General features: G+C 29.1%; 1 protein-coding gene and 122 non-coding genes across 124 annotated transcripts in view; 62 read left to right on the top strand and 61 right to left on the bottom strand.

Annotated features, from left to right (window-relative positions):
* Positions 1-106: 106 nt before the first annotated feature.
* 21ur-6451 lies at positions 107-127 on the bottom strand. The gene has a single exon (NR_065315.1).
* On the bottom strand, positions 108-128 carry 21ur-13775. The gene has a single exon (NR_065314.1).
* A 422-nt stretch (positions 129-550) lies between these two features.
* On the bottom strand, positions 551-571 carry 21ur-7867. The gene has a single exon (NR_065313.1).
* Positions 572-768: 197 nt separating this feature from the next.
* On the top strand, positions 769-789 carry 21ur-15696. Its single transcript, NR_065312.1, has one exon.
* Positions 790-883: 94 nt separating this feature from the next.
* Positions 884-904, bottom strand: 21ur-12163. The gene has a single exon (NR_065311.1).
* Positions 888-908, bottom strand: 21ur-15126. Its single transcript, NR_065310.1, has one exon.
* 21ur-1976 lies at positions 889-909 on the bottom strand. Its single transcript, NR_065309.1, has one exon.
* A 147-nt stretch (positions 910-1,056) lies between these two features.
* On the bottom strand, positions 1,057-1,077 carry 21ur-11952. The gene has a single exon (NR_065308.1).
* Positions 1,058-1,078, bottom strand: 21ur-8938. Its single transcript, NR_065307.1, has one exon.
* Positions 1,079-1,300: 222 nt separating this feature from the next.
* On the bottom strand, positions 1,301-1,321 carry 21ur-11782. Its single transcript, NR_065306.1, has one exon.
* A 194-nt stretch (positions 1,322-1,515) lies between these two features.
* 21ur-2305 lies at positions 1,516-1,536 on the top strand. Its single transcript, NR_065305.1, has one exon.
* A 193-nt stretch (positions 1,537-1,729) lies between these two features.
* Positions 1,730-1,750, top strand: 21ur-12063. The gene has a single exon (NR_065304.1).
* On the top strand, positions 1,731-1,751 carry 21ur-1437. Its single transcript, NR_065303.1, has one exon.
* Positions 1,752-1,952: 201 nt separating this feature from the next.
* Positions 1,953-1,973, top strand: 21ur-111. Its single transcript, NR_065302.1, has one exon.
* 21ur-543 lies at positions 1,972-1,992 on the bottom strand. The gene has a single exon (NR_065301.1).
* 21ur-14247 lies at positions 1,973-1,993 on the bottom strand. Its single transcript, NR_065300.1, has one exon.
* Positions 1,994-2,438: 445 nt separating this feature from the next.
* Positions 2,439-2,459, top strand: 21ur-9929. The gene has a single exon (NR_065299.1).
* Positions 2,460-2,693: 234 nt separating this feature from the next.
* Positions 2,694-2,714, bottom strand: 21ur-15278. The gene has a single exon (NR_065298.1).
* On the bottom strand, positions 2,705-2,725 carry 21ur-3699. The gene has a single exon (NR_065297.1).
* Positions 2,726-2,967: 242 nt separating this feature from the next.
* Positions 2,968-2,988, top strand: 21ur-505. Its single transcript, NR_065296.1, has one exon.
* Positions 2,989-3,307: 319 nt separating this feature from the next.
* 21ur-4495 lies at positions 3,308-3,328 on the top strand. The gene has a single exon (NR_065295.1).
* On the top strand, positions 3,309-3,329 carry 21ur-5048. Its single transcript, NR_065294.1, has one exon.
* A 144-nt stretch (positions 3,330-3,473) lies between these two features.
* On the top strand, positions 3,474-3,494 carry 21ur-3119. The gene has a single exon (NR_065293.1).
* A 116-nt stretch (positions 3,495-3,610) lies between these two features.
* Positions 3,611-3,631, top strand: 21ur-2016. Its single transcript, NR_065292.1, has one exon.
* Positions 3,632-3,677: 46 nt separating this feature from the next.
* 21ur-14623 lies at positions 3,678-3,698 on the bottom strand. Its single transcript, NR_065291.1, has one exon.
* Positions 3,699-3,705: 7 nt separating this feature from the next.
* 21ur-2505 lies at positions 3,706-3,726 on the top strand. Its single transcript, NR_065290.1, has one exon.
* A 67-nt stretch (positions 3,727-3,793) lies between these two features.
* Positions 3,794-3,814, top strand: 21ur-3634. Its single transcript, NR_065289.1, has one exon.
* Positions 3,815-3,971: 157 nt separating this feature from the next.
* Positions 3,972-3,992, top strand: 21ur-10502. Its single transcript, NR_065288.1, has one exon.
* A 132-nt stretch (positions 3,993-4,124) lies between these two features.
* 21ur-5504 lies at positions 4,125-4,145 on the bottom strand. Its single transcript, NR_065287.1, has one exon.
* Positions 4,126-4,146, bottom strand: 21ur-8276. Its single transcript, NR_065286.1, has one exon.
* 21ur-7602 lies at positions 4,128-4,148 on the bottom strand. The gene has a single exon (NR_065285.1).
* 21ur-11000 lies at positions 4,129-4,149 on the bottom strand. Its single transcript, NR_065284.1, has one exon.
* Positions 4,150-4,254: 105 nt separating this feature from the next.
* On the bottom strand, positions 4,255-4,275 carry 21ur-9046. Its single transcript, NR_065283.1, has one exon.
* A 121-nt stretch (positions 4,276-4,396) lies between these two features.
* 21ur-9568 lies at positions 4,397-4,417 on the top strand. The gene has a single exon (NR_065282.1).
* Positions 4,418-4,599: 182 nt separating this feature from the next.
* Positions 4,600-4,620, top strand: 21ur-582. Its single transcript, NR_065281.1, has one exon.
* Positions 4,621-4,686: 66 nt separating this feature from the next.
* Positions 4,687-4,707, top strand: 21ur-14545. Its single transcript, NR_065280.1, has one exon.
* On the top strand, positions 4,688-4,708 carry 21ur-6386. Its single transcript, NR_065279.1, has one exon.
* Positions 4,709-4,883: 175 nt separating this feature from the next.
* Positions 4,884-4,904, bottom strand: 21ur-6619. Its single transcript, NR_065278.1, has one exon.
* 21ur-13460 lies at positions 4,891-4,911 on the bottom strand. Its single transcript, NR_065277.1, has one exon.
* Positions 4,912-5,022: 111 nt separating this feature from the next.
* On the bottom strand, positions 5,023-5,043 carry 21ur-6123. Its single transcript, NR_065276.1, has one exon.
* 21ur-7032 lies at positions 5,024-5,044 on the bottom strand. The gene has a single exon (NR_065275.1).
* Positions 5,045-5,233: 189 nt separating this feature from the next.
* Positions 5,234-5,254, top strand: 21ur-484. The gene has a single exon (NR_065274.1).
* A 364-nt stretch (positions 5,255-5,618) lies between these two features.
* Positions 5,619-5,639, top strand: 21ur-1291. Its single transcript, NR_065273.1, has one exon.
* On the top strand, positions 5,622-5,642 carry 21ur-10976. The gene has a single exon (NR_065272.1).
* A 564-nt stretch (positions 5,643-6,206) lies between these two features.
* On the top strand, positions 6,207-6,227 carry 21ur-3478. The gene has a single exon (NR_065271.1).
* Positions 6,228-6,578: 351 nt separating this feature from the next.
* Positions 6,579-6,599, top strand: 21ur-15208. Its single transcript, NR_065270.1, has one exon.
* A 198-nt stretch (positions 6,600-6,797) lies between these two features.
* Positions 6,798-6,818, top strand: 21ur-3632. Its single transcript, NR_065269.1, has one exon.
* A 184-nt stretch (positions 6,819-7,002) lies between these two features.
* Positions 7,003-7,023, bottom strand: 21ur-12546. Its single transcript, NR_065268.1, has one exon.
* 21ur-9070 lies at positions 7,006-7,026 on the bottom strand. Its single transcript, NR_065267.1, has one exon.
* A 1-nt stretch (position 7,027) lies between these two features.
* 21ur-5943 lies at positions 7,028-7,048 on the top strand. Its single transcript, NR_065266.1, has one exon.
* A 104-nt stretch (positions 7,049-7,152) lies between these two features.
* Positions 7,153-7,173, top strand: 21ur-1767. The gene has a single exon (NR_065265.1).
* Positions 7,174-7,336: 163 nt separating this feature from the next.
* On the bottom strand, positions 7,337-7,357 carry 21ur-2438. The gene has a single exon (NR_065264.1).
* Positions 7,358-7,493: 136 nt separating this feature from the next.
* Positions 7,494-7,514, top strand: 21ur-8147. The gene has a single exon (NR_065263.1).
* Positions 7,515-7,570: 56 nt separating this feature from the next.
* Positions 7,571-7,591, top strand: 21ur-6649. The gene has a single exon (NR_065262.1).
* A 411-nt stretch (positions 7,592-8,002) lies between these two features.
* Positions 8,003-8,023, top strand: 21ur-11864. The gene has a single exon (NR_065261.1).
* A 410-nt stretch (positions 8,024-8,433) lies between these two features.
* On the bottom strand, positions 8,434-8,454 carry 21ur-1888. Its single transcript, NR_065260.1, has one exon.
* A 787-nt stretch (positions 8,455-9,241) lies between these two features.
* Positions 9,242-9,262, bottom strand: 21ur-11671. The gene has a single exon (NR_065259.1).
* A 130-nt stretch (positions 9,263-9,392) lies between these two features.
* Positions 9,393-9,413, bottom strand: 21ur-3293. Its single transcript, NR_065258.1, has one exon.
* Positions 9,414-9,551: 138 nt separating this feature from the next.
* 21ur-7548 lies at positions 9,552-9,572 on the bottom strand. The gene has a single exon (NR_065257.1).
* Positions 9,573-9,748: 176 nt separating this feature from the next.
* On the top strand, positions 9,749-9,769 carry 21ur-4843. The gene has a single exon (NR_065256.1).
* Positions 9,770-9,815: 46 nt separating this feature from the next.
* On the bottom strand, positions 9,816-9,836 carry 21ur-5641. Its single transcript, NR_065255.1, has one exon.
* Positions 9,837-10,055: 219 nt separating this feature from the next.
* Positions 10,056-10,076, bottom strand: 21ur-10434. The gene has a single exon (NR_065254.1).
* A 107-nt stretch (positions 10,077-10,183) lies between these two features.
* Positions 10,184-10,204, bottom strand: 21ur-61. The gene has a single exon (NR_065253.1).
* Positions 10,205-10,349: 145 nt separating this feature from the next.
* 21ur-8596 lies at positions 10,350-10,370 on the bottom strand. The gene has a single exon (NR_065252.1).
* 21ur-6892 lies at positions 10,353-10,373 on the bottom strand. Its single transcript, NR_065251.1, has one exon.
* A 397-nt stretch (positions 10,374-10,770) lies between these two features.
* On the bottom strand, positions 10,771-10,791 carry 21ur-5772. The gene has a single exon (NR_065250.1).
* A 356-nt stretch (positions 10,792-11,147) lies between these two features.
* 21ur-2694 lies at positions 11,148-11,168 on the bottom strand. The gene has a single exon (NR_065249.1).
* A 235-nt stretch (positions 11,169-11,403) lies between these two features.
* Positions 11,404-11,424, bottom strand: 21ur-2676. Its single transcript, NR_065248.1, has one exon.
* A 235-nt stretch (positions 11,425-11,659) lies between these two features.
* 21ur-3180 lies at positions 11,660-11,680 on the bottom strand. Its single transcript, NR_065247.1, has one exon.
* Positions 11,681-11,886: 206 nt separating this feature from the next.
* On the bottom strand, positions 11,887-11,907 carry 21ur-5303. Its single transcript, NR_065246.1, has one exon.
* Positions 11,908-12,200: 293 nt separating this feature from the next.
* 21ur-5975 lies at positions 12,201-12,221 on the bottom strand. The gene has a single exon (NR_065245.1).
* A 172-nt stretch (positions 12,222-12,393) lies between these two features.
* Positions 12,394-12,414, bottom strand: 21ur-8898. Its single transcript, NR_065244.1, has one exon.
* Positions 12,415-12,716: 302 nt separating this feature from the next.
* 21ur-7887 lies at positions 12,717-12,737 on the bottom strand. Its single transcript, NR_065243.1, has one exon.
* Positions 12,738-13,230: 493 nt separating this feature from the next.
* Positions 13,231-13,345, bottom strand: Y105C5B.1417. The gene has a single exon (NR_065242.1). It is a non-coding gene; the product is annotated as an Unclassified non-coding RNA Y105C5B.1417 (non-coding RNA).
* Positions 13,346-13,521: 176 nt separating this feature from the next.
* Positions 13,522-13,542, bottom strand: 21ur-6002. The gene has a single exon (NR_065241.1).
* A 4-nt stretch (positions 13,543-13,546) lies between these two features.
* Positions 13,547-13,567, top strand: 21ur-6369. Its single transcript, NR_065240.1, has one exon.
* Positions 13,568-13,800: 233 nt separating this feature from the next.
* 21ur-13837 lies at positions 13,801-13,821 on the top strand. Its single transcript, NR_065239.1, has one exon.
* Positions 13,822-14,620: 799 nt separating this feature from the next.
* 21ur-15234 lies at positions 14,621-14,641 on the top strand. The gene has a single exon (NR_065238.1).
* On the top strand, positions 14,623-14,643 carry 21ur-12128. Its single transcript, NR_065237.1, has one exon.
* On the top strand, positions 14,624-14,644 carry 21ur-6519. Its single transcript, NR_065236.1, has one exon.
* Positions 14,645-14,809: 165 nt separating this feature from the next.
* 21ur-13025 lies at positions 14,810-14,830 on the top strand. Its single transcript, NR_065235.1, has one exon.
* On the top strand, positions 14,811-14,831 carry 21ur-8777. Its single transcript, NR_065234.1, has one exon.
* A 454-nt stretch (positions 14,832-15,285) lies between these two features.
* 21ur-7619 lies at positions 15,286-15,306 on the bottom strand. Its single transcript, NR_065233.1, has one exon.
* On the bottom strand, positions 15,290-15,310 carry 21ur-4305. The gene has a single exon (NR_065232.1).
* 21ur-7780 lies at positions 15,291-15,311 on the bottom strand. Its single transcript, NR_065231.1, has one exon.
* A 264-nt stretch (positions 15,312-15,575) lies between these two features.
* On the bottom strand, positions 15,576-15,596 carry 21ur-2573. The gene has a single exon (NR_065230.1).
* A 321-nt stretch (positions 15,597-15,917) lies between these two features.
* On the bottom strand, positions 15,918-15,938 carry 21ur-2569. The gene has a single exon (NR_065229.1).
* Positions 15,919-15,939, bottom strand: 21ur-14347. The gene has a single exon (NR_065228.1).
* A 72-nt stretch (positions 15,940-16,011) lies between these two features.
* Positions 16,012-16,032, bottom strand: 21ur-5520. The gene has a single exon (NR_065227.1).
* Positions 16,033-16,050: 18 nt separating this feature from the next.
* 21ur-9718 lies at positions 16,051-16,071 on the top strand. Its single transcript, NR_065226.1, has one exon.
* A 95-nt stretch (positions 16,072-16,166) lies between these two features.
* On the top strand, positions 16,167-16,187 carry 21ur-10594. Its single transcript, NR_065225.1, has one exon.
* A 261-nt stretch (positions 16,188-16,448) lies between these two features.
* 21ur-6308 lies at positions 16,449-16,469 on the bottom strand. The gene has a single exon (NR_065224.1).
* 21ur-8216 lies at positions 16,452-16,472 on the bottom strand. The gene has a single exon (NR_065223.1).
* On the bottom strand, positions 16,453-16,473 carry 21ur-8949. The gene has a single exon (NR_065222.1).
* Positions 16,474-17,173: 700 nt separating this feature from the next.
* 21ur-4779 lies at positions 17,174-17,194 on the top strand. Its single transcript, NR_065221.1, has one exon.
* A 362-nt stretch (positions 17,195-17,556) lies between these two features.
* 21ur-363 lies at positions 17,557-17,577 on the bottom strand. The gene has a single exon (NR_065220.1).
* A 255-nt stretch (positions 17,578-17,832) lies between these two features.
* Positions 17,833-17,853, top strand: 21ur-6098. The gene has a single exon (NR_065219.1).
* A 104-nt stretch (positions 17,854-17,957) lies between these two features.
* Positions 17,958-17,978, top strand: 21ur-545. Its single transcript, NR_065218.1, has one exon.
* Positions 17,959-17,979, top strand: 21ur-13162. Its single transcript, NR_065217.1, has one exon.
* Positions 17,980-18,147: 168 nt separating this feature from the next.
* Positions 18,148-18,168, bottom strand: 21ur-1237. Its single transcript, NR_065216.1, has one exon.
* 21ur-8536 lies at positions 18,149-18,169 on the bottom strand. Its single transcript, NR_065215.1, has one exon.
* A 129-nt stretch (positions 18,170-18,298) lies between these two features.
* Positions 18,299-18,319, top strand: 21ur-5020. The gene has a single exon (NR_065214.1).
* A 65-nt stretch (positions 18,320-18,384) lies between these two features.
* jac-1 overlaps positions 18,385-21,141 on the top strand; it is a gene marked incomplete at both ends in the record, with an annotated part of 29,013 nt that continues 26,256 nt past the window's right edge. For both annotated transcript variants that reach the window (NM_001047542.3, NM_001307194.3), the window contains one exon: positions 18,385-18,539. In NM_001047542.3, the coding sequence (NP_001041007.1) occupies positions 18,385-18,539 (155 nt within the window). The remainder of the gene's footprint in view (positions 18,540-21,141) is intronic.
* 21ur-7461 lies at positions 18,679-18,699 on the top strand. Its single transcript, NR_065213.1, has one exon.
* 21ur-11850 lies at positions 18,683-18,703 on the top strand. The gene has a single exon (NR_065212.1).
* 21ur-7072 lies at positions 18,800-18,820 on the bottom strand. Its single transcript, NR_065211.1, has one exon.
* On the top strand, positions 18,844-18,864 carry 21ur-12721. Its single transcript, NR_065210.1, has one exon.
* Positions 19,077-19,097, top strand: 21ur-3940. The gene has a single exon (NR_065209.1).
* 21ur-4800 lies at positions 19,243-19,263 on the top strand. Its single transcript, NR_065208.1, has one exon.
* 21ur-5438 lies at positions 19,426-19,446 on the top strand. The gene has a single exon (NR_065207.1).
* Positions 19,432-19,452, top strand: 21ur-13309. The gene has a single exon (NR_065206.1).
* Positions 19,604-19,624, bottom strand: 21ur-7772. Its single transcript, NR_065205.1, has one exon.
* On the top strand, positions 19,662-19,682 carry 21ur-14. The gene has a single exon (NR_065204.1).
* Positions 19,811-19,831, top strand: 21ur-11710. Its single transcript, NR_065203.1, has one exon.
* 21ur-1481 lies at positions 19,814-19,834 on the top strand. Its single transcript, NR_065202.1, has one exon.
* 21ur-13394 lies at positions 20,181-20,201 on the top strand. The gene has a single exon (NR_065201.1).
* 21ur-670 lies at positions 20,465-20,485 on the top strand. The gene has a single exon (NR_065200.1).
* 21ur-8652 lies at positions 20,468-20,488 on the top strand. Its single transcript, NR_065199.1, has one exon.
* Positions 20,638-20,658, bottom strand: 21ur-6144. The gene has a single exon (NR_065198.1).
* 21ur-11366 lies at positions 20,670-20,690 on the top strand. The gene has a single exon (NR_065197.1).
* Positions 20,672-20,692, top strand: 21ur-9912. Its single transcript, NR_065196.1, has one exon.
* 21ur-4701 lies at positions 20,674-20,694 on the top strand. Its single transcript, NR_065195.1, has one exon.
* On the top strand, positions 20,675-20,695 carry 21ur-201. The gene has a single exon (NR_065194.1).

Genomic DNA, 21,141 nt, shown 5'->3' with positions numbered 1-21,141 from the left:
ATTGAATCTAGTTTGTACGGACGTGTCTTACACAAAAAGAAATAGAATAGAAAAATGGTTATCTACTCAATTTTAAAGTAGATTCGAAAAAAAAGTTGAAAATTTATTAGCTGGATCATCATCAAAAACGTATCATCAAAAACTGTTGTTCTTTTAGAGTTTTCTAGAAACAGTGAAAATTTCAGAAAATGTTTTAGTCATTCTAAAATGTACATTCGTTCATTTCTGAATAATATGAAATTTTTGGATCTGATTTTTTCCTATTTTCAACTTTTATATAATGAACACCAGTGAAACTAATTGTTTCGTACTGTTTTTCTTATGTGAAACATTACTTAGTGTGCTTAAAAAATTACTCGAAAAACACAGCATCATTTATTTGTTTTAAGCGGCCAATTTTTTTTTACATAATACATTTTTAATTTCCGTTCAAAAACGGGTACAATTCAATTACTTTAAAAATGACCAATAGTTTTTTTTTTCGAATTTCCATTTTCTAATTAGTAGAATCATATTTCTACAAACAATTATCGCACACTTTCAACTTTAAATTCCTCCAGCTAGTATTTTATTGAATTAAAAATCTTTGTCAGGTTTTCTAAGTTACGGGAAACATATATTATTTGCTATAAAAAACTTTTTCAAAAACTGAGCCAAAATCGCTTTCATGACGATGTCTGTTCTGCACTTTGCACTCTTCAACCAATTTTTTTGAAAAATTTCTGTTTCAATTTAGTAATAAAGTTGGAAATATTTGGAGTAACCCGAAAAGTTGTCCATAAATTGAGATTTCATATAATCATTTTGGAAAACTTTCAAGCTATTGTATTGGATTGTGTTCAATGCGAAAAACATATTCTGATATAAAAAATCATTAGAAAAACATAGTTCCAACATTGAAACATTGAATCATCAAAAACTGTTGTTTAACTTTTTACAATATTCTGGAAACAGGGAAAATTTCAGAAAATGATTCAGTAATCCAAAACATGTACAGACTTTCATTTTTGAAAAATATGAACCTTTTGGATCAGATTTTTTCTATTTTAAACTTTTTTTAAAATGAAAACCAGTAAAACCAATTGTTTCATGTTGTTTTTCTTTTAATACTAATGTGAAACATTACTTCGTGTGCTTAAGAAATTACTCGAAAAACACAGTAGCATTTATTTATTTTAAGCGGCCATTTTTTTTTAAATAATAAATTTTCAATTTCCGTTGAAAAACGAGTACAATTCAATTACTTTAGGAATGGCCAAAAGTTTTTTTTCCAAATTTCCATTTTCTAATTAGTAGAATCAAATTTTTCTCAAGTATTTTAATAAATTCAAAGTCTTTGTTTGATTTTTAAAGTTATGTGAAACAGATTTTTTTTGCTACAAAAACTTTTTCAAAATCATTGCCAAAATGGGTTTCATGATGTTTTTCATTTTTTCGCTCTGCACTTATCACCAATATTTTAAAAATTTGCTTTTTCGATATAGTATTAAGATTGGAGAATTTTTGAGCAGTCAGTAGCACTCGGCATGTTTTTCTAAAAACTGAGATATTATAGAAACCATTAGGAAAAGTTTTAAATTTTGCAGTGGAATGTCTTCAATGTGAAAAATATATTTGAAACCTAAATAAAATTGTAAAGCAAGTTAAGTGTAAACCGCCTATACTTTTTTCAAAAAGTTATCAGATGTTTCAATAGGGTGTTAAAACAGGAATGCAAATGTTGAACTCATTCCGACCGTTGTTACAGCTAACTATTCGGTACATCTGTTTCAACTCTGAAGAGTCTTAAATTTTCAATTCAAATTCTTGTTTTATTTTAAGCATTCAATTGAGTTTACTGAAACTTTTTCTAGAAAAGCTATATAATTTGTTCTGTTTTTTTTTTCAAAAAGTCATAAAAAATTGCCTGTTTCAGAACAGTATTTAAAAAATTTTCAATTTGCTTCAGTTATTACAAAATTATTTGGCATATTTTTGGAATATTTTGGATCAACTCTGAAATGTTTTTACTATTTCTTATGAAAACAATGCAAAAAAGTAACATTTATTAAAACAAAAGGAAATATGAGAAATGTAGTAAAATAAAAATTTCGGAAGGTTTTATATGTAATAAAATTTTGTAAAGAGTCAAGTCAAAATTTTATTTAAAATTTTTACATTTTTACATTTATCGTTTAACACTAGATTGTCATCAAAAAAACAATAAAAAACAATATTAATTTTTTCGCAACTAGTAAGTCTTTTTTAAAGTGCTTAGTTTTCAAACTCAAATGAAAGTTTTCAAATAGAACAACCAATAGATTCGAAAATACCATACTTGATTGCTAATTTTTCGAAAATATGCATTTTAAAAGTAAACATTTTGTTTCGGAGCAGTTATTCAAAAAAAAAAACTGTTCCAGTATGCATATTTCAATGTAATAGCTCTCACTCAATAATAGTTTTTCTGTAACTGCTTGTTCTGAGAGTTTGATAGTCGGCATTTTTTTGACCGTTTAAAAACTTTTTTTTAGTTGTTAACCGTGTTTTTTTCAAAATTTGTTCTGTTTTAGATATATGCATCAGGGGTGGGCGGCAAACGATTTTTTCCGGCAAATCGGCAAATTGCCGGAATTGAAAATTTTCGGCAAATTGGTAAACCGGAAAATTGGGAAACCGGAAATTTGCTGTCCACCCCTTATATGCATAGCCAAACTGCATTCAAGCTACATATATTATGTTTAAATTATTTTTTCCACATTTAATAAAAAACTTAAAAAGTAGATGAAACAATTTTTAAAAACATTTTCTTTGTATCAACTTGTACTATTGAAAGTTTTTTATTTTTAAACAAGCTTTTTGGTCCAATTTAATTTTTTACCGGTTTTTACTTGGACAATTTCTCAAAACCCCAATTCTCTATACAAAAAATGAAACTTTGACTTTTTCACAAAAGTTTTAAACTGACTGGCGAGTAAATGTTTTTGCTAGAGATAATATTCAACCTGTCTGAAAATGCAAGAAATTGAATAAAAATCATATTTTCTCAATTTGTGTTTACTTTTGCTGGGATGTTTTCATAACATTTTTTTTTTTCGCTATTTGTAGAACGACCATACTGGTGGCCGAGTTTTTTCTGACCTAATTTTTTTGAAGTCTTTTTGAAAATATTGTTTTAATTCCACTCACCCATAATTCATTAAATGCATTTGAAGGACTTATGAAATCTTCAGAGCATTGACTCGTTGAATGACTATCATTATGATGGTGAGACATTTTTTTTCGGTTTCAAAATATTCACTTTTGTTGTCGAATTTTGAAAATTGTATTCGGGCCTTGAGTTTCTTTAATTATAAAAAGTCCACAGTTATTTTTTTGAGTGTCTATAGGAACACATACACTTGCCACAAGTAAAGTTATTGCAGTGAACTTTTAGTTTTAAAAATATCCCGATTCATGATTGTGATAAAGTCGGATAAACCTTAAACACGTAATGCACAGGAGCAGCTTATTGTTAGACAAAGCAGGCACAACTGGTGAAATGTCCGCTGCTTTATATATTTCGAGACTCAGGAAAAACTGTCAACTGTTCCATCCAAGTGTTATATTTGAAGTTTGCTTTTTTTGATATTTCAAGACTGTGCCAGTTAAAAAAACTTAAATTTTAAAATAATTTTCCACTGTTTCATCAACTTTTTAAATTCAATGTTTTTCGTTAATCAACGATCACTTTACGTTACAATCAAAACAACTATTTGAAAAATATAATGTTTCACTAATTCTATTTGGAGTTTCCTACCAATTTCCCACTTGTTAGCAGCCTCTTAACTACACAATTTGATAAATATTCTAAAAAATTTAAATTGTACACAAGTTTTGAAAAAAATGTGATTCACATCTTGGAAAACATATTTCAAAACTTTTCGAGTAAAATCAATTAAACGACACTGTTTTGCTAAGTTTATTTCTTTTGCACTTTTAAATTTCATTGCTTTTTCGTTTTTTTTGCAACATCAAAAAAATTGAAAATAAAATCGATAAAGGCAGGGGATCGGTGACATTTAAGTTTTTTTCGAATTTCTTAAAAACGAAGAGGACGAGATAAATGAAAATGGAAGTTTAACTTAAAAATGTATACACTTTCCAGTGATCCTAGCCGTTCAAGAATAAATAATAATGATTTCCTGAGAATTTTAACAATTTATCGAAATGGTGGAAATTTTTCAATATTAATTTTTTTTTATTCAAAAAGTCAAATTAATCATATTTTCTCAACGTCTTCAGCACCTACTCATAACATATCCTTGAGTTTTCTGAAAGTCTCAACAAACTATCGAAATAGTGGAAAACTTTTTGAACTTTTTTTTCTTTCACGGTTTCAAAAGTTCAATTATCCTGATTTCCATTGATACAATATTTTATGCCATTCAACAGTTGAACTTTCTTCAAATGTTATTGTGTTGATGTGTGAAATTACGATTGGGCACGTGAGTGTTATATTTGAAGTTTGCTTTTTTTTAATATTTCACAACGGTGCCAGTTAACAAAAACTTTAATTTTAAAATATTTTTCCACTGTTTCATCAACTTTTTAAAGTCAATGTTTTTCGTTAATCACCGATCACTTTACATTACAACCGAAACAACTATTTGAAAAATATAATGTTTCACTAATTCTATTTGAAGTTTCCTACCAATTTCCCACTTATTAGCAGCCTCTTAACTACAAAATTTGATAAAATTTACACAAAAATTGACAATAAACTCGAAATACCGGGGAAAAATGACATTTAAATTTTGTTGAATTTCTTAAAAACGAATCAAAATAAATTTTTAAAAAAACGTATGATAACGAAGGTTGGATTGTGCTTTAATTTTAAAAAATGTATACATTTTCAACACATATTAGCAACACATATCCAAGAAGTAAATAATAATGATTTCCTGAAAATATTAACAATTTATCGAATTGGTGGAAATTTTTTTTAATGTTTTGGTTGAAAAAGCTACATTAATCAAATTTTCTCAAACTTATCTGAAAAAATTTGCCAAAAGCCCTAAGAAAATGTGTCCTTAAGTTTTCTGAAAGTCTTATGAAACTATCGAAAAGGTAGAAATTTTTAAATATTTATTTTTTTTATTAATTCAAAAAGTTAAATTAATTAAATTTTCTCAAATATTTCAAGACTCCAAGAAGCTTTTTTTTTTCACGGTTTCAAAAAGTTCAATTAGGTTGATTTCCAATTATACAATATTTTATGCCATGCAGCAGTTGAACTTTCTTCAAATGTTATTTTGAATTGTTGTGTTGATGTGTGAAATTACGGTTGGTTAGTTTTTTAACACCAAGCTATCAAAAAAAAACAATGAATTCTCCGTTTTTGACAACAAAAAACCATATACAATCAATATTTTTAGCAACAAGGAAAACTTTTTTAAAAGTTCGTAGTTTTGAAACTCAAATGAAAATTGTCAAATAAAATAGCCAAAACGATTTGTTTAAAAATTCATACTTGATTGCCAAATTTTCGGAAAGTCTCATTTAAAAAGGAAAAAGTTTAAATTAGTTTATTTCGGAACATTTTTTTTTAAAAACTGTTTCAGTATGTTTGTTTCAAGGCAATGTGTCTCACTCAATAATGGTTCCATCGATCTCTTATCTGATTATTATTTTGAGTTTCTGATAGCTCGCAATTTTTTGACCGTTTGAAGAAGGACTAACGGCTCGGACGATTTTGAACGTACAGACCCAAAATGTGCTCAAATGAACGAATTTCGTAACGAAACTGATCGAAACATTTTCAAATTTTTTTATGGCTGGTCAAAACTTCGAAAAAAATTTCACTGCTTTTAGCTAAAATCTCGAATTTCCATAATTTTTGAAACATTTTTGAGCAGTTTCGTAACGAAATTCGTTTATTTGAGACTTCGTGAAAAACGTTTTTTTTCACATTTAATATAGTACTTAAAAGGTAATGAAAAAAATTTTTGAAAAAAAAAATCAAACTGCACAATTGAAAGTTGTTAATTTTCAAAAGACTTTTGGCCCAATTTAATTTGTTACCGGTTTTTACTGCAAGATCCTCGGTACCTGTTGCATTTTCTGGGACAATTTTTAAAAAGCAAAACTGCCGAAACCTCAATTCTTCTCATTAACATGTATAAAAAAAATAAAACTTTTTCTACTTCACAAAAGTTTTAAAGTCGCTTGCGCGCACACATTTTTGCTAAAGTCGATAGTGAACTGATAAATGCAAAAATTTGAATAAAAACCTTAATTTCTCATATTTTAATAATTTCTAGTTTCGATTCTAGAAATAAATGAACAAATTTTTATTGTGATGTTTTCATAAAATATGTGTTTTGTTAACTGTGAAATGACCATATTGGTGGCCGAGTTTTTTTCTGGCAACATTTTTTGAATTAATTTTCAAATTTTTGTTTTAATTCTACTTATAGATACAAATAATGTATTTTTCGTATTTAAAAAATCTTCCAAACACTGCCTCGATGAATGACTATCATTAAAATGGTGAGACAGATTTTTTTTCGGTTTCAAAACATTCACTTTTTTGTCACATTTTGAAATTTAGGTTTTGTTATTATTCATAATGATAAAAAATCCAGAAATTTTATAGTGTCGATAGGAAGACAGATATTCACCACTATTGAAATTCTTGCAGACATCTTTTGGCATTAAACTTTTCCTGTTTTTTTTAATGTTTCACGACTGTGCCAGTTAAAAAAAACTTAAATTTTAAAATAATTTTCCACTGTTTCATCAACTTTTTAAATGCAATGTTTTTCGTTAATCAAGGATCACTACAATCGAAACAACTATTTGAAAAATATAATGTTTTACTAACTCTATTTGAAGTTTCCCACCAATTTCCCACTTGTCGTCGGAACTACAAAATTTAAATTGTACACAAGTTTTGAAAAAATGCGATTTGGATCTTGGAAAACATATTTCAAAACGTTTTGAGTTTAAAAAATAAACGACACTGTTTTGCAAAGTTTATTTCTTTTGCACTTTTAAATTTTATTGCTTCTTCTTTGTTCGCATCAAAAGTCTTATGAAAAAACCGAGACAGTGGAACATTTTTATGAAATTTTTATTTTTTTCACTGTTTCAAAAAGTTCAATTAGGTTGATTTCCATGATACAATGTTATTCACTACTTCAATTGTTGTAACTCAATGTTTTATGTGGTGTTTACTTTGTTCACATGTTATTCTAAAAATTTTTAGTTAGTGTGCAAAATTACGGATGGGTACTCAAATTTATGTTCATCAAAAACTCAAACAAAAAAAAATGCTGCCTTTTTTTTAATTGTACCTGGTTCTAGGCGTCTGAACTAAATCAGTCCTATACTTTTATTGGAGAAACTAAGAATTACAAGCAAATATCAAAAGAATTCGAAATAGTTAATCTTTTTGATCATATTTTTCTTTGATTTTAAAAAAGTGCCCTTTTTAAAATATAAATAAAATTGGACGTATTTCAAAAAAGTATTGGTTCATCGTTTAGTGTATTCCAATTTTATGCTGTTTCACTGAAGTTTTATATCTTTAATAATTATTAAAGTTTGCTTACGCACACGGTGAAGATTTTTAAACGAAAAATTATTAAAAAATGTTCCAAGAATTAATTCATTTTTACCATAGCGTGAAAATTCAAATTTTTTGAGTTTTTTTAATTGATTTTCGCTGTTTTATTTCAGCCAAATTTCAGCTTCGTTTTGGTTTTTGTTAAAACATTTTTTAGGTTATCAAAGATGGCAACATTTTCAAAGAAGAAATAAAAAAATAAACAAGAATAACGCATTTTGTAGTAGAGAAAAACAACGACAAAGTATAGAAGAAAAAATATTCTTAAAACTGACTTATCTGAAAATTTCCTTAACATTTGTTTTTTCTGAATACTCTTTTCTTCATTACAAGCAATTTTCTGGTTCTACTTGAGTGTTAAAAAATTCCCGTTTCACAATTTTCTGAAATTTTTCGGTTTTTTTTCCAACTCAGTTTTCCGTTTAAATTGATTTTTTTCAGAATCAACATCGGTGCAAGTATTGGACTGTTTTCCATTCTTCTACGATTTTGCCTTTTTCAATTGCAACTTTCAACTTTATGAAAAAATTTTTTCATTTTATATAAAAGGGATAATTGTACTTAAATATCTCGATAACATAAGACATAGTTAAATCATCAGAAGTTTTAGTCTAATTTTCGTTTGAATTATGCCTGAAATCAAAATTTTGATAAAAACAGCAATTAATTCAATATTTTCAATTAGATAAACCTACATTTATCAAATTTGGTTAGTACGCCTTCCCCGACCAATCAACGATGCGCGGTGGGCGTGGCTAATATCGTTGATTGGTCGATTTCGACAGTCACCAAAGTTAATTAGTAATTTGAAAATTTAAATGTTAGTAATAATAATGACTTTCCCACCAGAAAACGTTTTGCTTTGAATACAAACTCATGTTCCCAATAATTTTTCGTAAAGACATTGAAACAGTGATAAACTTTAGTGAAAATTATTGCTTTTTTTCTGATTCTAACTTTATGTAGAGCTTATCAAAAGTTCCCTGCCACAAATTAATATTCCAAAATCATCTTCTCCAAAATCTTCTCATGACCTAATACATTCTTAGAGTCGAGGGGGGCTTCCCCCCCTCCCCTCCGAAATTGTTTGTTTAATTAAAATTTGCTATGTGTGACACACAGAGACCTCCGTGGTGTGTGCAACCTCAAAGATACACACACACAGAGCAAGTAGAGCCACATGTTATACATGTACTTGAGAAGGCATGTGCCAACCACCTCCCTCATGCCTTCCAAAAGAGCATCAAAAAGCCGTCTTTAGGAGTTTCTCATCTTCTTTGTTTTGTACTTATTTTGGAGATGGTGGATTAGTTTTTAATACTGCCACTGCAAAGAGAAAAATAATGACCACAGTGCGGAGTCGAACCATGGTCTTTTGATTGGTAGGTATGCCATTTTCCACTGCACCACCGGCTCCCGGAAAAAGGTAAAATAGAGTTAGTGGGGTTTTTTTAGGAAAAAATTAAAAATGGACTGTAAAATCTTTTTTTTTAATTTTGAATTAGTTTACAATTCCCACTCATAGAACTGACCATAACTGATCCGCAAGATGTGTGAAAAAAGTTAATTTTCGATCTTTCGACCATTTTTACAGTTTCAGAAAATTTCAAGGTTTTTTTTTAAATTTCCTAGAAAAATGTTTAAAATAGATCGCCAATAGAAAAAAAGGGTTGAATATTTCCGTTTCAACAACTATATTAGTTCACAATTTCTTGAAACAGAGATTTTTTAGATTTTTTTCCAATCGAAAAATCACTTTCATATATTCCTTTTTATTCAAGATATATAGAAAATTATCTAAATATTTGAATTTGCCAAATGAATATCATGTAAAAATAAAATGTCGGAATTAAACTTGAAAGTTGAAGCAGACTAGTTTTCTTTTGAAATCGATAAAAATTTCAAACTAGTTTTAAAATAACTTAATTGGTCGAAAAACTTTGTTTCATTTGAAAAATTACAGGGGATTCAATTTAATAACACACTAAAAGCAAAAAAAAACAAAAATCTTGAAGCCTTACCAAAACAGTAAGAATTGAAAATACCTTTGAATTTGAGGCAAAAAATTGAAATTGACTCTATTTAATTTAAATACGTTTTTAAATTTTTTTCAATGTTTCTAAATTAGCTTTTCTATACGAACTATTTTACCGAATTCGATATGAAACTACTTGCATTACCGTGATTTATTGAAAAAATTATATTACGGATAGGTCAAAGAAGCAATTGAATTTTCTTTATATTTCGACTGTCACAAAAAAGAGCAAGCTCTGATATTTTGATGTTGAAACAGTAAAATTTCAAATTTTCCAAATATCCAAGATTTTTGAACAAATTCCATGCTTAGATTTCTGAATAGTCTTGAAAATTTATATGCATATACTGATACCGTAGAATTTGAAAATTGTACGACAAATTATAATATAAAAATTTTCTGATGGTTTACTTATGATAGTTATTTTTTATTCATTTTAATGATAGAGACATATCAAAAAGCAGAATTCTAGGACAATTGTTAATGACTTTTAAAAACTGAAAATTATATTTTGACCAAGATTAATTGTTTCGAAGTCATGATTATTTAATCAAAACAATTAGAATAATTTCATCAGCGTATTGACAAGTTTTCAAAACATCTATTTTACATCAAGATATCGAAACCGACGAAAGTACAGCTAGAAATATCAATCGTTATCCAATAAAAAACTTTTGTGAATTTCCAGTTCAGATTTTGAATCAAGATGTGGAAACTGTAGAAATTGGAAACTTCTAGTTGATCTTAACATTAAAATTAACCAACCACAATTTTTAGATTTTGAAATTGAAACAGTAAATTTTGAAAACTTCTGAAACATTTTCGAATTGGAAATTGTTTCATTTCATCGATGACTTTTGTTTTTAAAAATTCATTTACGATTGTATAACTTCACAATTTTCAATTTCAAAAAATCAACTGCATTCAAAACTTAACAATTAAAAAATAAATTCAGACAAAATATAATGACAAACAATTCGTTTGAAACATTCAAAGTAGAGTCCTTGCTTCAATTTCCCCCAAAATAAAATAATCACACCAATCGGCGCTTAGCTCCGCCCACTTCTAAACCAATGAGCGACGTAGCACGTCACCAGCTTATCGATTTCAAAAGTGAATGAAAATTGGCTATATATGTGGTTTTTATTTATTACTAGTTTACTTTGTGACACAAAAAATACTTTTTTACAAAATTTCATAACATCTTGAAACTGCAATTTTTCTAAAAATAACAAATTTGTAATTTTTAACATTCGTCTTGTTTTGAAATTTTTACTTTTAAAAACGTGGGAACCTCAAAATTAATCCATTTTCAGTATTTATTTTTCAAACAATCCAATTTCATTGGTGGTCCTAGACTTTTGCGTCTCAGGTTTCAGTTGGGAAGAAGGGGTGGTCTTTTATATTTGTAGTTTTTCTACTATTTTGGGCATTTGAAATATATATTTTTTTAATTATAGTTGTTTGAAAAATTTAGTTTTCAAATTTTCAATGAACTGTGTTTAAAAGTTTTCATGCTTAAAAGTTGTTATTGGTATTTGTGAACTGATACTCAAACTTCTAACAATTCCAAATGTACAATGTGAAACCGCAAATATTTGCATGCAAATAATATAAAAACCTCACAAAAATGCAATTTATATCATACAAAAAACATTAAAAGGTCACAAAAAAGGACTTTATATCAATGATTTATAAACATTTTTTCAAGAAAGCGTAGTACTATTTTTAAGATTTTTTTATTTCAAAAATTCACGTTAAATTCTACAAAAAGTTGTTCTTATGTAAAAAATGACCACGATTGTTTTTTGTTTAAAAAAATTTCTTACACCAAGATTATGAAACATTTTATTTTGATTTCTTCTCAAATTTGTTTTTTCAACTCAAAAACTAATTAATTTGAAAATGACCCTTTTTCATTGGATTTCGGTTTTTTTGTAACATTGCTAATTACCTTTTAGTTTCTTCACAAAAATGCAATAATTTGCAACATTATTTTTTTAAATATTGGAAACATGTGGCTGAACTTTTTATAATGTTCATTCTTTATGTTCCGAGTGTTTTCCATTTTAATTACGCAGAACATATCAACATTACGAAACAGTTAGAACTATTTTTTAAAGTTTAGGGGACTACTCAAATATACTTCGAAACCTGAAAACCTTTACTTGTATCTGACTTTTTGAGACCAAAATTGTTGTAAAACTCCAGAAATTCAATTTTTCTCATACTTTCAACAACAAAAGTTCAGTGCTGTAATCTTCGGACAGTTCCATACATTCCACTGATTACTTCAATATTTTCAATTTTTAAATGAACAATCTGAAACATGATTTTTTTCGAAATTGGAATATTAACTCGCTTTTAACTAAGGCTTTCAACGATTTTATAAATTGTTTTGAGTTTTTTATTTAAAAAAAAACATTCAAAAAAACGGAGGAAACGTAGGAGACGCAGAAATGCAAGACACTCTGGTGGTCGGCGTCTCTCATCTCTCTTTTTGTTGTTTAAAAAGTTTATAAACATCGTAAAATTCACATATTTGCAAGAAATTTGAAGTTTTTGTGTTGTTGTTCCTTTCAAAAATTGCTACTCAGATCATATAAACTATAAATTTTCAAAATTTATGAAAAATTTGAAACTGAAATTTTTTTCTCATATTTATTTTTTTTGTTTTCATCTTCCAATAATATCTCATCCTTCTGTATTTTTGGTTTTTAAAATTAATTTTGTTAATTTTCAGAAACAATGCCTGCATGCACTGTCCAATTTGACTTGGAAGAAAAATTGAATTTCTTAAAAAACTTTCACCGTTAAAACCAACAGTTTGAAACATGATTTTCAACAAATTCGTTTTTGATCAATTTTGAATTCTCATTTAAATTCTCAAAATTAAAGGAAAATTGATTTCCTACAATTTTGCAGTTGACACCTTTTGGTTGGAATCCTGGTTTTGGAGATATCGCGTTTTTAAATTTTTAGCTATTACAAATTTCGAATAACCTACGACAGGTTCATTTCCTTTTTATTTTACCCAAAATAGTCATTTTTGATATAACTGTGAAATTACAAAACGTATGGGAATTTCATTTAAAAAAAGCAACAACATAACAACTGATTTTATCAAAAATTCCACTTTTTGAATGAAAATTCTGAAACAGTATTTTTTTTTGAAATTAGATTTTTTTTAAGATTGCCAAATTTTATAAATTGTTCTCTGCGTTTTGAGTTTTTCAAGAGCGTTAGGAAAAACGGAGAGACTCAGAGAACCTAGACTTTATAACTGTCTGCGTCTCTCACCTCCCTCTATACCTCAAACCTATATGTTATGTGCTACTGAAAAGTTATCTAATCAAAAAATTGTACGAGAAACTCTGCTCTCCAATTTCACTGTTTCAAAATTCGGCCATGGAGACGCAGTGAAGCTAGACGCTCTAACTGTCTGCGTCTCTTGCCTGGTCTCTTTCTCTATTTGTCTGTTTGCCTCTACGTATGATATAACAATTCAAATTTCCGACTCTTTCTCTCTCTTCCACCCAATTTTCGTCCAACTATCCTCCACCATCTCATCATCCTCCTACCTTCCTGTTCATCCTTCTCATTTTCACCACTAAATTATTTTACGAGCTACTTACTTCTACGTCGTCTCGGGGAATGAAGTGTCGCCTGAGGCAGCGACACCGACGGCCCGGCGGCCGCCACTTTTATTGAATTTATGCCTGCTTTTCGGCATTCGAGAGGGCTTTCAGGGGGTCGAAAGAGGGAGGCGCTTGGTCAGTGCCTCCCGTGCTTAAGTTTTTAAAGAGGAGCTGGAGGAGGAGGAAGAGATATTGAAAAATAAATGTTCCGACACTTTTTTTTTGGAATATTTTTTTTGCTGTTTCATGATTTTTTGAAACAAAAATTTATATTGTCCCTAACACTTTGTACTTATTGAAAGTTGCTTTATCATTTTTGTGAAACAGTAGAAAAATTGAAATTGAATTAAAATAAAATTTCCCGTTTTTACAATTTTTAGTATAAAAACCACTTAAAATTTTTTAAAAAATAAATTCCGTTTTAGGTTTGGCAATGTTGCTGGAAACATCTTTTGATCCAGTTTAGCGTTTTCAAAAAAATCCAAATCTGATACTGTTTCAAGTAGCCGATTAAAGTTTTCTGTGCTGAAAAATTTTAGTTTTGATGTTTTTCAAGTTTTTAGTCAATGACAAGAATAAAATTCTGAAAAATTCAATTCATTTTTTATGATTCAAAAGGTTTAACTAACAAGGAAAGGAAGTCAATCTAGTCCCGGACTTCGAATCGAGACGTATGTCATTTGAAAGCTTATGGTTAGCCTAGATCACCACAAAAATTTTAGCGGCGGAACTCAACTCTGAACCCCTGAAAGCGCCATCTGAAAATTTTTCTCTGCGCCCTCCTAGTTTTCAATACTATTTCGTATTTATTCATTTTACATATACAAAAATCATCTTCAATATTTATAAAATGGTTTAAAACATTGAAAACAATAAAAATCAGGGATTGATGTCCGAATGGTAAATGCTTGGTAAAACGGAATAAAGGTCTCGTGTTCGATTCTTTCAGTGGCAATTTTTTTTTAATTTTTAAAAATTGCAAAAAATTTTTTTTTGGTATTTAAAACTTTCGAACTCAAAATTTCCAGTCCCATATATTTGACCGAAAGTAGGAGCAAGGCTTGTGTTTGGGTAATGTAATATGTTGCACCGATGCTTTTTGAAGGTTTGAATATGGCTTCGGACCTTTTTGTGAAAGAAAAACGTTTTCAAAGGTACATCCATTACATATTTCAAGCAATTTTTAAGCTTAAAAACCACCTCATATTCGGTGCAAAAGGCTCAATTGGAAGAAATTTGTACCTTTTTATATGCCCCGATACAAAAAAATAGTTTTGAAAATTTTTCAAAAAAAAATTTTTTTGACCAAAAATTCACTGTTTCAATGAATTGACATAAAATAAGTTGGAAGTCTCACATTATTAATTTCAGGATTTGAATGCTTTTCATTGTAACTTCAGAGAACAACTCTGATTTCGAGTCATTATTGGTTAATTTGGCAGAAAGCTCATTGAAATATATAGGACGGTATAATTCATTTTGAAAAAGTTTCAAAAAATTCCACTGTTTCAAATGATTGATAAAAATGTACAATTTTTAAAAAGTTTATTATTTATATGATTTTTGCCATTTTTTCTCCGCTTCACAAATTACTTGAATTGTTTTTTAATTTCACAGCTCTCTGAAAAAGTTAAAAATTTCATTTTTCTCACATTTCCCACCGAATGCAACACCACCTGCACCGCAGGTGCACGCCTCGAACAACAACAAAAAACGGAACATTTTTTCTCTCATTTTTTCGTCTATCTCTCTATTTCTCTGTGTAATGTGGGAAAATGTTTGATTTCAATTGAAATTGTCATCCGAATCTATATTCGAAATTTTAAAAAATATGAGTGATTACCATCGAAATGGCGGAAATTATAGGGTAGGTGAATCCCAGATTAGTGCATGCGTCAGTAGATTTCCAAAGTAGGAATGGGGAGTTTTTTGGCTTTTTTGGACGATTTTCATGAAAATTTGTGGAAAAATTGTTTCCAAAGCAAAACAAAGTTGCTCAGCATTTTTCAAAAGTTTTATAGACGAATTGAACCTAAAGCGACAAAACAAATCACTCCGCTTGTCGTAAATTTTTATACTAACTTTTTGAAACAGTAATTTTTTGTAGTTTTAAAAATTTCGTTTTTTTACACTTTATACGCAGTTTTATTGGAATGATATTTTGCTGTAAGCAGGCACACTTTCAGGCATGCGTGCCTGTCAAACGGCCTACGCGCTGGCCTAAATAGTTGCGCGTGAAAACAGATATTTGTTATGTTTTTTACAGAATCTAACCACATATTACAACTGAAGCCTATTTTCAGATTTGTTTTGTGGCAAACTTATCTAAAACTCAATATTTAAAAAGTTGTATTCCCGCCATTATGCAGACATTGAAACAGTGGACTTTTTTTTTGAGAAAATCGTGAAAAACAGTGGAATGGTTCAATTGATACTTTTATTTAGAAAAAAATACTCTTCAAAATATGTTTTAAGTATTCTCTTTGAATTTGTGATAAACATGGACGGAACTATTTTTAAAAATTTTCAGAAGTTAAAGACATTGTGAAACAGTTCAAACTAAATTCTTATTTCGCAATTTTTACTAAAAATTCAGTTTTTTTTAGAAATACAAGGGCTCACCACGAATCCTCTCTGATGTTTCCAAAAAAATTTTGCTGACTTGAACCCATTCCGAATGTTTAACAATATTTGTTCTAGAAATTATGAGCATATTGAAATAGTCAAATTTGTTTGTTTTTAAACAGTTTCAATATAGAAAAATCATCAGATTACATTGTCATTTGTGTTAACCAACTTATGAACATACTGAAACAGTCAAAATTTGTTTTTTTTTTCAAAGATTGTTTCAATTTCTCTACTGTTTCTCAATTTCTCAATTTCTCTACAAGCCTTATATATCTGATTCCGATTGTTGAAACTCGTTAGTTTTCTTTTTTTTTAATAACTGTAGTAAATCTTTGAAAATGACATGAAACAGTGCTACAAATTTTTTCTAACTAATTCCGATTGAACCAGAAAAGTCAAATTTTATGGTTTTAACTGTTTCTAAGTAGTTTCTGCTAGTTTTTAACTGCAGCTAAAGAGACTTTAGGAAATTTCTTCTAACACCTGTTTTGCCGTACCCCTACAGTACTACCTACAGTAATACTATCAGTACTGGTGATTGAGAGACGCAGCTGCGATATCTTGTTCCGTTCGAAGGCCAACAATTCTCATCATTACAAGTTTTGAAAACATGATGAATATGAAAAAGTGAAATTTTTCTGAAAAAAAAACGCAGCCGACATCGATCGAGGTTCTGTTGTTGTCTGCGTCTCTTAGCTGGGAGAAGTCCTAAAACGCTATTTACAATATTTTAGGGATTACTGTAGGGTTATGTAACAACCGAAGAAAAGAAACCTAATCGGCAGGAGCTGATGAGTTTGATTTAAAATTTGCATAGCCATTTCGACAGCAAACATTTTAAAAACAAAACCTCGCTTAAAATGAACATTTTGAGATAAAACTTCACATTAACTTTGTCTTTAACTTTGAAAACATTTTGAAACAGAAACAATTTTAATCCTAAATTTTTTTCAAATTTCCCACCAAAAAGTGCCTTCTCTTACACTTTTCCCACTGGGATCCTCAGCGGCTCCCTCCAAATCGCGGCTCATCAATCTTGCTCAAAAAAAATTTATTTGCACCCACCAATTGTCTACCACCTCCGATGGGAGACGGGTGCTTTGATTAATAATTATGATATTTTTGGTTTGGCTTTTTTTGGTTTTACTGTTCTTTTCGAAAATAGAAGTTTTGGAGCATTTTTATATTTTCCATGAATCTCGCTATTAAAAAAAAGACAATTTTGGAAAAAAAATTTGCCGTTTCAAAAGTAACATATAAACAAATAAATTTTTTAACTTGCAGTATGGTGTTTACTTGAGTAATTAGATTTGTTTCCATCCTAAACTTTCTTCCACGTGGCATATTACGTTGAATTCTTACAGAATAATTAAAATTATTATTAAAAATTTGAAAAAAATGACTTTTGGATGAAAATGTTTGACTTTTCCCAAAATTTCATCTGCATTTTTGTAATATTACTCGGTTTACTAACAGTTCTTCATAATTTACGGTTTTTTTTTCAAAAAATGATATTTTTTAAAAAAAGCTTTTTTTTGAAATTTTTCTACGAAAATTCCGAAATTGTGCAGAAAATCGTCAAATTCGTTTTCAAAATTTTTCAATTAATTTAGGAATTTTTGATTGTTAGAAAGTTTCTCAATGAAAGTTTTAAAGAATTACCAATTTTTGAATGTGAGCTGTACTCAATGTAGAAGCAAATTTTACGATAATAAATGGATAACTTGAAACATTATTTTTCAAAAAAATTTCTACAACTGCTGAAAAGTTAATTTCTTAAGAGGAAAATGTATTATCTTCGTCGCATAACGTTTTTTGTTGCTAGAAATCCGGAATACGCGTTGATTTCTGGAAAAAATTGTGGAGTTTTTTGCATTTTCGAAAAAACAAATTTCACCGTTTCAGAAATGTCTTAAATCGTTTTGTTTTCAATTGAAAAACGCTTCGATTTTGAGAAAACTGGCCGTTTCAAGAATTATTCAAAAATCGGTCTGTTTTGTTCTCTACTCTACTGACAAGTACTGTTTCAGAATGTTCACAAAAAAAGCTAATTTTATAATAAAACTAATTGTACTACGATGCAGTAAATATATATTTTTCGTATGAAAATTCTCACTTCACTCAAAAATTGATTAAAATTGTCATAATTAATTTTGAGATTTCTATTAAAACTGCTAATTCAAGGTTTTAACAGAATTCTCCATAGAATACTAAAATTTACAATTATTCCTGAATGCATATCAAAATGTTATTTTTTCTATTCGGAACTAGATCACGTAATTGTTCGTGAAATTTTTGCAAAATAAATCGAAAATGTGAATAGGTGAAATTTTGTTTTAAAAAAAAATTTTGAAAAAAATTCACTTTTTCACATAGTACTCATAAGCACTGTTATAAAACCATATCTGATGTCTCATTGTTAACATTTTCTCTCAACTCTCCGTCCACTTTTTAAATAATCAATAATTCCTCCTCAAAATCCCAACATTTTACAGATGATCTCCTCGGGGTGGATGCAAGAAATGGAGCCCATACCAGAGGAGGGAACCGAGGCGGATGGCTCCGAGTGGGGAGCTATGTCGGATACCGCTAAAAGGACGATGCGAAAGAAGGAGGTGTACACTTCGGAACAGATTAATACGCTAGTTAGGTTAGTTTTTTTTTTTGGAATTTTTATTTTTGGGAGGGGTTTGAAAGAGATCTCAAAGTTTGAATTAATTTTGAAATTGAAAAAAAAAGTTTTGCAGTTTCTGGTTCTTGAGAAGTAGTACAAGGAAATAGAAAAGCACTTATTTTTGAAATCGAACTTCAAAACCAGAAATGAAAAATTGATCAAAAACTAACTTAAAAATTGGGCATAGAACATATTTATTTGAAGAAAATTAAATTTTCAGCCAACAAAATGTTCTAAAGTTTCAAGTTCCTTAGATATCACTGAAAATATCTAAGCTCTTTTTGACATCAAAGAAAAACAGATAAGTTTTTATTATATATGATCTCGATTTTTTTCTCTGAATAATCTCACACATTCAAATTGATACTCTTAAAATTAAAAAAAAACAAAAGAAATAACTGATTGCGTATTAAAAAAATAGTTAAAATTCCGAAACTAGAAATTAAGTTTAAAAATTAAAAAAAAAACTGTTTCTAGTTCTTAAGATATAACTGCTCCAAAATAGAAGGGCAGTCTCATAGGGTCTCGTTGACAAGCTGAAACGAAAGTAGTGTATTTTTTCAAAAACGAACTAATTCTGCATAACAACAGCAAATCTCGGCTTTTAGCTAAAAAATCTAACACTTATTTTTACTTTTTCTAGTTTCCCAAATAAAACCTTTAATTTTCCATTAAATATTGATTTAAGTGCCTGTCCTTTCTAGTAGTACTGCATAGCTTACGATCTTCTCTTTAAAATATTTATGAAAATCCAAAATATTCAAAGCAATAATACAGAAAGTGTTTTGTTCTACAATTTGGTATCAACTTTTTTCTACTGTTTTTACACCTTAAGATAAAACTGCTCTGAATTGAGTGACATTCTCGCTCTTGAACAAAACGCAGAGAAATCAACCACTTTTTGACCGTTGTTCCACCACTTTTTGTAAAACAAATTACTGGTTAAAAGTTGCCTATTTCAAAATTTTCTTTCTGAAAAGTAGTAAAATATTTCGTTAAAAAATAGAAAATCGGAGTTTGTCAAGGAAAAAATTTTGGAAACTTTTTTCCGACTGTTTCTATTGCTTAACATATTAGTTCTCGAAAATAAAAAGGCAGTCGGAAACCAGATATATTTTGAAAGTTGATAATTTCTCTAAAAGCAACCTAATTCTGCATAAAGTCGGTATTCTAAAATTCTCGACTGCGAAAAATAAATTTCTACTGTTTCAAATTGTTTAGATAAAACTACTTAAATTGATTAAAGATAGTGCCATTAATTCATCCGATATTCCCATCTCACCTCTCTTTAATTCCCTCCAAAAAAGCCGTTTCAAAACCCTAACCGCCGCCAAATACAAACAGTCCGTCCTATTTTTTCCGTTTTTGCATCGGATTAGTGTTGTGTCTTCCGTCTCTCCAAATCCCACACTATCTCTCAGCCAGGTCTACAAAATGTTTATTATTGTCATTAATATTCGTTTCGGCTATGTTTTATTGGTATATCATTGGATTGGAACGACGACGCTAGTGGTCATTTATTGCAACTTTTGAGTTGCGGCAAAACTTTAGAAATTGAAAAAAATAGTTTCGGTTTCAAGGGTTTATACTTTTTTCCGAACATTTTTGGTTATCAGATCCAAAAATAGTTAAATCTAATTTTTGTTTGACAATGTATATGCAACTGAAACTGCAAAACCAAGTTAAAAATTTTTTAATGTAACCAGCCTACCATAAATAAGAATAAATTGAACATTTGAATGTTTTAATAGCAGTTTTTATTTAAGTGTATTCCAAGTTAATTTTCTTCAAAATTTGCAAAAAAAATGTTTGCTTAATGAAAGTTTTATCGAGGCCACTTTATTTTGGCAAAAAAAACTATTTCAATATGTTTTTTAACGACTTGCAAGTTAAACTCATATTATTGTTACTTAACCTTTGAAATAAATTTGACCCATATAAGTTTCATAATATACATGGAATCCTTGCCTGAAAATTTTTTAATATTTCAAAATAATTAAACGGTGAAAATTCATAAATTTGCTTTTAAAACTTCAAGAAATTTCAATTTTTAAATTAAAATTACTGTTTCAAAACTTTGAGAAAATGTTTCTGATTAGCTGTTATTTTATTGCACAATTGATAAGGATAAAATGAAACAGTAAAACAGCAATTTTTAAAAACTTGACAATTGGTTCCCGATGACGTCACTGGAAATGCAAGGATGTGCAAGGTGTGAGTAATCGAAAATACCCTTCCCTTCCCTGTCTCAAACGGTCCATTTCTCCACGGCAAACAAGAGACCATCTAAAACAATATGTCATTTCCCTCTCTCCACTCTGCGTCTCACACTCTCTTCCCGCACGTTGGCACTCTGCCAAAGTGTGTAGAGAGAGTGGAGAAATAGAGAGTGAGACAGAAGGTTAAAAAGGTGTGAGTGAGAGAATGTCCTCGATGAAGAGAGGGGACGAACAAATGAATAAATTGCGTTCGCCGTTCTCATTTCCGATGACTTTTTGTTCTTTTACTGTGGAGAGATTTTCTGAAGAATGGGAGACACTTTTTTTCCACTGCTTTAGATGTTTCTTTGAGCATGTAG

The sequence above is a fragment of the Caenorhabditis elegans genome, chromosome IV, assembly GCF_000002985.6.
Source record: "Caenorhabditis elegans chromosome IV".
Taxonomy (NCBI): domain Eukaryota; kingdom Metazoa; phylum Nematoda; class Chromadorea; order Rhabditida; family Rhabditidae; genus Caenorhabditis; species Caenorhabditis elegans.
This window is presented reverse-complemented; position numbering and strand designations above follow the sequence as displayed.